At 41.5% G+C, this 12,891-nt stretch overlaps 1 protein-coding gene across 7 annotated transcripts in view; it reads left to right on the top strand.

Annotated features, from left to right (window-relative positions):
• ptprc (protein tyrosine phosphatase receptor type C) overlaps positions 1-12,891 on the top strand; it is a 211,058-nt gene that overhangs the window by 106,694 nt on the left and 91,473 nt on the right. For 6 of the 7 annotated variants that reach the window (XM_067990622.1, XM_067990623.1, XM_067990624.1 and 3 more), the window contains exon 3: positions 2,633-2,671. In XM_067990622.1, coding sequence (XP_067846723.1) covers positions 2,633-2,671 — 39 coding nt within the window. Of the gene's footprint in view, positions 1-2,632; positions 2,672-8,889; positions 8,961-9,593; positions 9,681-12,891 lie in introns of those variants that run through there. The other variant, XM_067990620.1, reaches the window with a different exon arrangement.

Below are 12,891 nucleotides of genomic sequence, written 5' to 3'. Positions count from 1 at the left end.
TGCTCTGTGCATTCAGATAAAGAGCCTTTAACTTTGACTATTCACCATTTTTACCTGCTTTGACCTTACTTGTTGTTGCACTATTGTTGGTAAACTCTTTGTCCTTTCCTGCCACACACTGCTTATCTTTACCCAAGCCACTACATTGTTCTATTGTCTTAACTTTTCTCTTTAGATTTCTAAATTTTCCCTTCACCTGACCCCTCCCCCCCTTTTTAGTTTAAAGCCCTATCTACAGCCCTAGTTATTCGATTCGCCAGGATGCTGGTCAGAGCCCGGTTTAAGTGGAGCCCGTCCCGTCGGAACAGATCCCTCTTTCCCCAGTACTGGTGCCAGTGCCCCATGGATCTAAACCCCTGTCTCCCACACCATTCTTTGAGTAACGAAAATACTTACTCCACCAAAAGGTACGCTCGAAAATACTGGCCCTACACTACTTTTTAAAAACGTGGTGAATGTTAATGATTGCGAAACAACAAAAAATGTAATTTTATAAATGTGGATGTCAAATTACTTTTATTTTAATATTTTTTGATCATTAAAAAAAGTAAAAATTAAAAATTGAACATTTTTCTTTACTTTTAACTTCTGTAAATTTCATTAAATCATTTGCTTGGCTTTTTATAATAAGATACATTAAATTTTTATTTAAACTAACATGCAGAAGTTTACTTTAAATGAATGATTTGTACTTGCCTTCTTGTGGGTGTGACTTCTCGTCTTGAAAGGTTGTGTGGGCATGGCTTCCATTCTCAGTCTGTATCGGTTCAGAATGAACCTGCGCTGAAATCACAGCGCTGAACTGAAAAAAAAATTAAAAGGGAGCAAGTGGGCGTTGGAGAGCACGAGTTAAGTATTTTATAGTCTTTGTCTGCAGGATGTGCGGACAGCCTTGCCACGCCGATGGTAGCAAGTTCCGACCCTATGTTTTAGCTCTTCCTTGGGGAAGCCAAATTGGGAACTTGCTGTATGGAGAATCACAGACATGCTGGTACATTGTAGCACAGCCCAGTGGAGCACCAATGTATCATATCAATGGAAATAAAAAGTTTTAGAAGTTGAGAACAAGGATTTTCTTTTTCTGGGAGTTGCGATATCCTCTAGTTACTGAGGAACAGTCTACGAGCAAGCGAGGGTTTAAAAACAAATCTGCATTTTCAATTGTGACATAATAGGAATTGTGGATTAATCGATACATAATTACAGTTAAGTGATCTGGTTGGCCATGTAGGCAGACATTAAGAAGTGATGAAAGTCTGACCTCTTAGCAGGTGAAAATCTCATGGTTCTGACAATGTTACAGGATGTTTCAGGCTAGAATGTGAGACCCCAAGCTGATTGCAGCACAATGATCTCCACCCTTTACACCATCCTAAAACTTGCTGGAATCTCCATGATAACTGTAATGGGTATTGGCTGTTTCAAAAGACAGGCAAGCCTGCAATTAGATTAAAAGAAATGTATCAACAACAACATTAACTTGCATTTATATTTTAATGTAGTAATACGTCCCAAGGCGCTTCACAGGAGCGTTATCAAACAAAATTTGACACCAAGCCGCATTAGATATTAGGACAGGTGACCAAAAGCTTGGCCAAAGAGGTAGGAGGAGAGAGGGGTAGAGAGGTTTAGGGATGGAATTCCCGAGCTTAGGGCTTAGGCAGTTGAAGGGACGGCCAACAATGGTAGAGCAATTAAAATCGGGGATGCGCAAGAGGCAAAAATTGGAGGAACACAGAGATCTCGGAGGGTTGTAGGGCTGGAGGAGGTTACAGAGATAGGGAGGGGCGAGGCCATGGAGGGAATTGAAAACAAGGATGAGAATTTTAAAATCAAGCTGTTCCTGGACCAGGAGCCAAAGTAGGTCAGGGAGCACAGTGGTGATGGGTGAACAAATAAAATCTGTGGGTAGCCATAGAATGTTACAGCAGAGGAACTGGTCATTCAGCCCTTCAAGCATGCACTGTTGTTATCCTATTTGCTCCATATACCCTTTCATATTCATCTTTTTCTTGCAACTATCTGTTCCCCGTTAAAAAAAAATATGAATTCTACTTCAACAGCTGTTTGAGGCAGAGAATTCCACATTCTAACCACCCTCTGCATCAAGAATTTTTTTTTTTCGAATTTCCCCATTAATTCTTTATGTGCTTATCTTAAATGCATGCCTTCTTGTTACTGATCTGCCAACCAATGGAAACAATTCATTATTATCACTTATCATGACCCTTCATAATATTCAAAATCTCTGCCAGATCATCCCTTAGCCTTCTCAACTTGTGAAAACAGCCCTAAATCTCTCTCCATAACTGTGATGCTGCAATCTTGGTCATATCCCACTGAACCTAATGGGACATGGCCAGACTAAAGTCTGTGGACTGAATAAACAATACCAATGATCTGTTTATAGTATATAAAGTTTCCGTTTCTGTTGATTTTGTCCATACTTTCAATTGAAACACTATGGGGAATTGCAGAAGTGAACCCAAACACTACATTTGTGTGGCACCATGCACTGTACTGTGAGAAAGTTGATCATCTCACTGGTGTTGTGAAGGGCTGCAGCTGCCACGTGTTTCTGTTTACACATGACATTTCTGACTGAATTATGTTACTCTCCTTTCATACGCAGATGCTTTACCCACTGGGAATGACACTGAAAACAGTTCAAGTAAGTATACAAAGAGAACATTTTCATCTGAATCGAGCATGCAGTTCGTGGAAATCGGGTGGTTTCTCTAATGGATGGCTGATCCACAACGCCAGTTTTATGCCTGTGCATTAAATTGAAAGTCTATGCCATTATGTTTTTAATAACAGCATTGCTGGTTTTAACAATCAACTCTCAGTTATCTTAGAGATATCGGTCTGTTGCTAGATAACAGATTAAGATTTACATTTTTAATTGAATAAAAGCTTATTGTAACTGTGCTTTTTATATTTGGACTTATGCCAACACAAAAAGCAGCTCCTTGCACATTCTGCAAAAAAACATTTATTTACCAATAAGGTGAACATGTTCAAACTGTTCAGTTAATATGGCCTAATTTAAATGTGTTTCCAGAATGTTTGGTTCACAGTGGGCCAAAGGTATGCCTGAGTGTGAGGAAATAGCCTTTTGTGTTCCATGAAATGTCATTCTTCTTCAGTTTTAACCTCCACACATCTAGATCTCCACTGATTATTTCCATCATCTAATGGGGAGAAAAATAATATCACAAGCCAATGTTCTTTTAACAATTTTGCTCACTTTCGGCACTTGAGAGCCACATGATATTTGCCCATTGTTGAAAGCAATGTCTCACTGTTCATCTTCCAGTGAAAAAAGATTCAGCTTTTCTCTCTTGCCATCTCCCCATTGTGAATAAGTTAAGAGCTCTGTTAGAAAACAGTAATGATTGTGAAAGTAAGTTATGGGGTACGACCACTGCCACATTGCTCCAGTGAGTCAATATTGATGCTGGAGGGCATGTCAAGTGTACCCTTTAATAGGGAACAATGTTGTATTCCTGTTTTCAGTCCTCAGTTAATAGCAGCACAGCATGGAAATTTTAACCACCATCAATAGGATGAAGACATATGATTTACATACACCAAGCGGCATTAATCATCTTTGATTGTGTCATTAATATTAAATAGCATCCTGAGCTTGGTTGAACATTAAGTCATGGGGAGGTGGTGGATTTTAACTTTCCCCGCTCAGCAGAAATGGAGCTGGCTGCAGTTAAAATGGAGTGGCTTTATTTCGCTGGTTTTGGCAGTTGATGAGGCACCCAGCAGACTCAGGCGGGAGCCTCATTTCCTACATCTCCTGTGATGTCAATAGGACCCTGATAACGCGCCCGCCCTGCTCAACGACCACTCATCTGAAGACAGCGGAGACCCTCCAATGTACATCAAATTTACAGGAGTACTCCTCCGGGCCCCACAAGGAAAGTCTGGGCCTCTGCTACCCCAGTCTCCCTCACCTTCCCCAACCATGAGACCCTGCCTAACACAACACCCGCAACTTACCTGCATGCCTGGAGGGTTTTCCCCTTGTGCCAGTGAGTGGCCACTGAGATGCCCAAACATCCGCTCCCACCCACTAACCTGCTGCCGTTTTCCGTCCGTTTCAGGCGGGCAGCTGACCAGCGGCATGTAGAAGAAGGTTGGGGTTATATGACAGTGGGTGCACTTCGCACTTGCTACCCCAGGCTCCCAACCCTCCTCCCCACCCACCCAAAACTCGTTCAGAGTTAAAAACCACCCGTAAGCCTAAATTTTAGTGTAGCACTGCAGTTTAAGAACCATCGTGTTGTTGGTGGAACAGTAATCATAATACTGCTGTCAAGGTCATCCAGGGTAACAAGAAGATCTAAGCCATGTTTAAAGGTGAGTAGTATGCGACAACAGCTTATTGTATTAATGAAACAGGACAGGTGATTTCTGATCCACATTTGGGTAAGGGATTAATACTCACTAATTTTAACATTCCCACAACCAAACAGGATGTACCATTCAAACTCCACACAGCTTTTACAGTGACTCTTACTCCCAATATTCCTCCATCTGATTGACAGACGTAAGGCAAAAAATGGCCCATCCTCCAGTTTAGATCTCTTGACTAGTGGCTTTTACCAGGATTGATAGCGGCCAACATTCACAAACAGAAACTAGCGTGACGTTTTTCATCCCTCTTGCCAAAATGAAGAACAGGGACTTAACTTTCCCTCTGGTGATAAAAAATAGCACACCAGCAGGTTTTGAATCTTTGAATGCAACTGCTAGGGAGCAGCAACAAACCCTTGGGAATAAGTTTGGGACGATTAACTAAAGGGGTGCTTTGCTGAAATACCAAGATGGCAGTTGATTTCCGATTGTTTTTGCTATAGATTGCTGCTGGCATATTTAAGGCCAAGTGGGAGCTCGCCTTACTCCTCCCACTAATCAATCATTTTTACAATCTTAAGTCTCATCTTGGTGGAACTTTTAAACCTGCATGAAAAACAGCACAGAGAACATTATTGTCCTTCGATCCCTCCTTTTTGAAAGCTCTCAGCAACAGTCCCACAAAATTGGTTGCTGTAATACGACATATCTGGCTGGGGGTGAACATCTTTAAATATTTCATTTCTGATGTTGAAGGGACAACTCACATTTTTAACAGGCAGATTAACCACCTGAAAATCATGGTCTGGACTGTTTCTTCTTCCGTCACCATTAGAAGTGTATTTAAATAGTTTCACAAAAAAACATTTTTACCGTGAAAACGTAAGTTCACATACAGTGAAACAGTCCACCTTTTGAATTCAAGGTCAGATTAAAAACTTTAAACTGCTCTGGAAGCATGCAAAATGTCCATCTCTGTAAGAAAGTTACAGGATGAAGCACATCTTTATGAGCGTCTTTTTACCAATGTACTTTTTAAATACAGATTAGTCAATAATAGTGGCTCATTGTTTTCCTCGTCCAGTCGATCATACATCACTCACAAACTCCAGCAGTGCTGCACTAACAGTGATCCTTCATCCATACCAGATTCACGTGTGCCCAACAAAGACACCACACTCCCCTGATTAGACAGGCATCAAGATGGTATCATCTTCTCTGACCCATCTGATGCTTCAACCAGTATCAGTAGCATCCAGAAATGAACAATTTTTTTCCCATAAAACAAAAGCAAAATACAGTGGATGTTGGAAATCTGAAATAAAAACGGAAAATGCTGAGAAACATTCAGCAGGTCAGGCAGCATCTGTTGAGGGAGAGGTCACGAAAGGTCATTGACCTGAAACAATGGCCCAGAATTTGCTGCAGCAGGATTACAGACACCGTTCGCCGTTAGTTAGACTTGTTGTCGCCCGTTTCAGTCCATGACATTTTGCGCTGCAAGTTGCTGGAAGTGGGAGATGGAACGGGCGTGCGCCCTCTACAGGGCATCTGGGATCTGTGCGAACAGGGCAAGCAACTGTGGATTTCCTTAACCAATCAGATTGAAGGATTGTGAAATGACCAGCGCAAGGACTGAGAAGGTAGTGTGAATTAGAGTGGGTGAATTCAATGTCAAATCAGGTACAGAAAGAGAAATAAAGAGAGGGAAAGAAAGATTGGATAAAGAGAGAGAGAAAAAAGAGATAGAAAGAAAAAGAAAAACAAAATTTCAATTTAAAAAAAATCTCCAACAACAATTAAAAGCTGAAGGAATGAGACTCCACACTTGTAATAGTTAATTTTCAGTGCCAGAGAGGTTGATTGGCAGTAATTAACACTTATCATCTTGTTAAAAGGGTACTTAGACTGGAATGGACAAGACTTAACTTTCTGTGGTGAGTTTAGTTTGTATCTACTGCACAAATACAGGAACTTCACGCTGTTCAATTCATTTCAATGGTGAGTCAGACAGCGAGATACCGTTCGCGCGAAGCTAACGGTGGAGTGGTGCATCTCAAACAGTAACCTTTGGATTTCCACGTTTAACTGCGCATCTGCCCGCGCCTGAAGTTGCTGTAACATTTGCGCAAAAATAACAGTGAGCACCATTAGCCTCACCGTTATTTTGACAGCAAATTCTGGGCCGTTAACTGTTTCTCTCTCCTCACATGCTGCCTGACATGCTGAGTGTTACCAGCATTTTCAGTTTTCTTCCCATATCTGTCTTAACATTTTCAGCTGGAGGATTGTTTGTTTTTTTGCAACAGCCTCATTATTTTTTGAACCAAAATATAATGGACGATTGAAAAACACAGCACTTTCACATAGGAACATAGAAACTGGAGTAGCCCTTCGAACCTGTTCCCCCATTCAATGAGATCATGGCTGACCTGTATCCTAACTCCATCCACTCGCCTTGGCTCAATATCCCTTAATACCCTTGGCTAGTAAAAATCTATTGATCTCAGATTTAAAATTATTAATCAAGCTCGTATCTACTGCTTTTTGTGGGAGAGTGTTCCACATTTCTACCACCCTTTGTGTGAAGAAGTGTTTCCTAACCTCTCCTGAATGGCCTGGCTCTGATTTTAAGATTATATCCCCTAGTCCGAGACTCCCTCACCAACGGAAAAATCTCTATCTACCTGATCAGTTCCATTGAAAATCCTAAAAACCTCAATCAAATCACCCCTTAACCTTCAATATTGCTGGGAATACAAGCCTAGTTTCTGTGCATATTGTGCAAGGACAGGATCAGCCTCAATTTTGGCTACTCTCACTGTTCAAGAACACATGAACAAAACCAGTTGGGTGATGGCCTCGTGACCCTTTGGAACCATATTCCAACATGAGTTATCAACGTTTTCAAGAGAGGCATAAGGAAAGCAAAATGAAGGGAAAAAATAATTCACTTTTCTTAACAAACAATAACACAGTAAAATTATTGTGCATTGATGCTGTTGATTCGCATGACAGAACCAAGGAAAAGGGTACTGTATATGGAAGGTTTCAACGAAAAAAAGGAATGTATTTCATTTGGAAGTTCAGATTAAGCACTTGAGTGAACATACTAGCAGTAAAACCATTAATCATTCCTGTACAATCAGATAACAGTCTCAGCATCAAACATAATTTTAGATTCAATGAATGTATTTTAAAAGCAATTTTCTCTCTCAAAGCAATGTAGTTTGAACGTCCATTTACAGTGGGAATGAAAGATCCCTCACACCACATAACAAGATGGATGGTGGTGTTTGGGTTTAAGGGCAAGTATTACCAGTACAGTTAAAAACCACACTTCAAAACTGTCCACAGAGATACTTCACCTTCTCATTTTGGTCTCATCACGCTGTCCCTACAAATAGTAGGGTGCCTAATCTTCACAAAATGAACACTTCCATTCCCATTTTTTATTAAACTTTCTCAACTTTGTTTTTTTTTCAACCACATCATATTGTTGTAAAAACCAAGTTATAATGGAAAATTGAAGGGCTTGGTTTTCTTGCAGTGTTACAAGACTGTACTATATTTGGACAATAGGTAAGAAACTGCCCATGTTTCTAGTTCATGTACCTGTTATTAAACTGAGGCTGGTAAACAGATGATGCTAATCCTGGTTAAAAAGGTTAAGAGTTTGAAGACCAGTATTCCGTGTGTGAGTGTAAAAGGACAGATGACTTTTTTTGATGCTCTTTAGTTACAAATTTTCAATTCTTTTAATCTCATCCTTCAGCAGAAAACGAGAATGCAACAATCACAAACTTCAGCATGGCTTCCACATCAGCGACTCTTGTATCCAGCACTCATGCATCAGCTGCACGTATGTTTATCATGATCAGCTCATTTCCTAGTTTAAGCCTTTTCCCCACTGAAGACAGCCACATCTCCCATGGTTCCAAAGCAATTTAGTTTGAACGTCCATTTACAGTGGGAATGAAAGGTCCCTCACACCACATAACAAGATGGATGGTGGTGTTTGGGTTTAAGGGCAAGTATTACCAGTACAGTTAAAATCTACACTTCAAAACTGACCACAGAGACACTTCACCTTCTCATTTTGGTCTCATCACGCTGTCCCTACAAATAGCGATGGTGCCTAATCTTCACAAAATGAACACTTCCATTCCCTTCTTTTTTTTATCAAACTTTCTCAACTTTGTTTTTTTTTCAACTACATCACATTGTTGTAAAAACCAAGTTATAATGGAAAATTGAAGGGCTTGGTTTTCTTGCAGTGTTACAAGACTGTAGTATATTTGGACAATAGGTAAGAAACTGCCCATGTTTCTAGTTCATGTACCTGTTATTAAACTGAGGCTGGTAAACAGATGATGCTAATCCTGGTTAAAAAGGTTAAGAATTTGAAGACCAGTATTCCGTGTGTGAGTGTAAAAGGACAGATGACTTTTTTTGATGCTCTTTAGTTACAAATTTTCAATTCTTTTAATCTCATTCTTCAGCAGAAAACGAGAATGCAACAATCACAAACTTCAGCATGGCTTCCACATCAGCGACTCTTGTATCCAGCACTCATGCATCAGCTGCACGTATGTTTATCATGATCAGCTCATTTCCTAGTTTAAGCCTTTTCCCCACTGAAGACAGCCACATCTCCCATGGTTCCAAAGCAATTTAGTTTGAACGTCCATTTACAGTGGGAATGAAAGGTCCCTCACACCACATAACAAGATGGATGGTGGTGTTTGGGTTTAAGGGCAAGTATTACCAGTACAGTTAAAATCTACACTTCAAAACTGACCACAGAGACACTTCACCTTCTCATTTTGGTCTCATCACGCTGTCCCTACAAATAGCGATGGTGCCTAATCTTCACAAAATGAACACTTCCATTCCCTATATTAAACTTTCTCAACTCTGACATTTTTTTCAACCACATCACATTGTTTCAAAAATCAAGTTATAATGGAAAATTGAAGGGCTTGGTTTTCTTGCAGTATTACAAGACTGTAGTATATTTGGACAATAGGTAAGAAACTGCCCATGTTTCTAGTTCGTGTACCTTTTGTTAAACTGAGGCTTGTAAACAGATGATGCTAATCCTGGTTAAAAAGGTTAAGAGTTTGAAGACCAGTATTCCGTGTGTGAGTGTAAAAGGACAGATGACTTTTTTTGATGCTCTTCAGTTACAAATTTTCAATTCTTTTACTCTCTTCATTCAGCAAAAAGCAAGAATGCAACAATCACAAACTCCAGCATGGCTTCCACATCAGCGACTCTTGTATCCAGCACTCATGCATCAGCTGCACGTATGTTTATCATGATCAGCTCATTTCCTAGTTTATGCCTTTTCCACAGTGAAGACAGCCACATCTCCCATGGTTCCAAAACCTGCTGTTATCAGTGTCAATAGCAACCAACGTTCACACCCAGGAACCAGGGCGGTGATGGGGTGATGGGGGGGTGGCGGTGCGGCGGGGGGAAGAGAGTGATATTTGCTTTTGTATAATGGGGAGCTGCAGCTTGGCTTTCCACCTGGTGATAATTGTAAAAGTGGAAGGCTGGCAATTTCTAACATTCTCAGTATTTAATAGAGTGACATCAGGAGAAAGGAATGGGAGGGTTGACAAGTTGGTCTATTTGTAGAACTGTCAAGTCAGGAGGCCCAGGGGAAGAAAAATCAGAGGTGAATGCCTCGTCACAGGTTATGTACTTAAAATACAGGTGGAATTACTGTCAGTGTATCTATTGGTTCTTTTAGCAGAAATCTACGATAAGGGTTGCCGTAACATGGAACAGTTTAGCTTACTAAAATATGGACAGATTTATTAAAGAATTTAGGAGGAATTTCTCACACAGGGAGTTGTGAGCATGTGGAATTCACTGCTACATGGAGAGGTTGAAGCAGATAGCATTGATGCATTTAAAGGGACATCCTGTGACCCAGAGTCTTTTTATTGGGTGGTGGGGGGGTGGAATCTTGTAGGGTTAGGAGGAGCAGGAATGCTCTTCTTAGCTCAACACAAATACAGTAGCCCGATGTCGGCCCACACTCGACCCCTTCCTGGATCGGCTCCACTACCCGGGGCCCGAATTGCCAGCCGGCTCAGTGTGGGAGCCATTTGATTTGCCGCCCTTCCACAGTTGGCGAGACGCAGCAGTGTGCCCACAGCTCACAGGCGGCATTTAATATGTGGCTTGAACCTGAAAATGGTTCAGGCCTCATGACGCTGGCTTCGGGCGGGTGGTGTGGCTGCTCCACCGACTTGACGCCCGTTTTGAGTGGAAGTCTATCTCCCAGAAATAGTTGGCACATTGGTACGCACAGCCATTTGGGAATACTGGCTCTTGACCACCCTGGCATGTCTTATTTAGCGACACTGCCACAAAGGCTCATGAAAGTGTAAGTGCCAGCAGAAAACAAATAAGAATTCCAAATAAAATGACCTGAAAACATTTAACTGTAAATTTGTGCCCTTATATGACCTCCAGCATGAGAGATCTGTCCCTAGTAAATCCAGAATGCCAGGTTTCCTGAGCATGCTTTTGACTTGGTGTCCAGCACACTTGTCAGCCACAGAATGGAGTGGCGGTCCTTCCACATTCCCCTTCCTGCCTGTTTTTGACAGGGACTTCCATTACCTGGCGGAATTGATTTCCACTCAATTTTGAGGTCCAGAATTTCCCATTGCAGGCACAAATGGGGTGAGATATGCACTAAAATCGGCCCCAGTGTCACTGAGCTAGGGAGGGAACAATGAGCCCAAGTGACCCCTGCTGGGAATGCGTGTGTTGATGTTGGTTGAGGGCAGGATCATACTGAGCTGAGTTGCACTTACTCTGTAGACTTACACATGAAGAACAGCTTGGGTAAAGTGGCAGGAGGGCCTCATTCCCCTATGGAAATATTTCTCCAGATGAGTTATTGCCTTCATCAGAAGATGGAGGGAAAATCTTTCACTGTTTTTCCCAAACACAGACATAGTTATTATTCAGGCAGAGTTACTGTCTCTATGTCCTTTGGGTTCTTTTGACAGAAATCGAAGAAAATGGCTGCTATAACATGAAAGATCTTGGTTTACGAAAAATTGAATATATTTGATATGTAGCGCCAAATGGAAATTTGGTTTCGAGTCTGAAGTGGGTTTACCACACATGAAAGGAGCAGTAATCTCAAACCTACCTGATCAGGTGACAACAGATGAATCTGACAGATTAAAAGTTTCTTTTTACAACATTTTATACTGCTTCAAGCAATCCAATTTGGGTCTCTCTTTACAATGGGAATGAAATGTTCTTAACACCCTATAACAAGTGTTGGGATATAAACCCATTTTTCCAGAACAAAGCTAAATCTACACTTTCCTTAAACTAGTCTCGAGAAACATCTGTTATGTCATCACTTTCATGAAGTTTACTGGTATGACGTACATCTTCATGTTATAGTCTTTGTCAATGACCGATGATATCATGTTTATATATTCACTTTAGACATGCATTGTGACTCACAGTTTTGGTCTTCCAGCAGGTCACTCATCACTCACACTCTCCAGCACGGCTCCAACAACAGTGACTACTTCAGATTCAAGTATGCCCACAGAGACACTTCACCTTCTAGTTTGGGTATCAAAATGGGTACCACCCTTATACCCTCAAAGTATTAATTCTGTCTGATTTTCGCTGAATGAAGTTTTATCAACAAACCCTAACCTTTCTTAACAAACTTTATGAGCTATAGCGCTTTCTAACATCCTTATTGGTATTTAAACAACCACAAGTTCTAATAGGGCATTGAATGACAGCCCTCTTGCAATGTAACAAAGTCAATGGCCTCTGCATTCTTCAATCTAATGTCCTGTGCGCACCTCTTTCTGGAGTGTAGGACTGAGAAAAATTGAATAAAGACCCATTACACAAGGTCTCCATCCCATTAGTGTACCATTTACATTTTTTAAAGTATCCCCGGCGTGGGTGGGATCATGCTGCCTGTAAATTTTATGTAAATGAGCAGGAGTGACACCCCAGTGCTTCCCGCATCATTTCCTGCAGATCGCACCCAGACTCCACCAGCGAAGAAGACTGACCAGAAATACAATGGGTATTAGAGGCTGCGGCTCCGCCCCTTCAGATCGGAGGATCCATAAAGGGGTAGCCAGCAACCTCCAGAAACCTTCGGCAAGGTAAGTTAGTAAACTGTTCTGCAATGGGGCAGCACTGCGAAACTGGAGGCCATTTACTTGCTGTTTTTGACAGTAGCAAGCAGGCCTCCATTTTGCTGCCAGTTGACCTTGCTGCGGGCCTTTAAAGCCTATAGCAACAAACAACTTTCCTGCCCCTGATTTGGAGTGAACACCAATTCACGGGCAGTATTCCTACCCGGTGCTTGCTCAAAATATGTAAAACAGCTGAACCCGAAAAGCAGCCATGTTCAGCCAGGGTCAATTTGGGTGCTGGCGTCGAGTGCACCACCCAGATTATGCTGGGGTAAGGGGTGGGTGAGGAAAATCATCTCCAACATGC

This window comes from Heptranchias perlo, chromosome 9, assembly GCF_035084215.1.
Source record: "Heptranchias perlo isolate sHepPer1 chromosome 9, sHepPer1.hap1, whole genome shotgun sequence".
Taxonomy (NCBI): domain Eukaryota; kingdom Metazoa; phylum Chordata; class Chondrichthyes; order Hexanchiformes; family Hexanchidae; genus Heptranchias; species Heptranchias perlo.
This window is presented reverse-complemented; position numbering and strand designations above follow the sequence as displayed.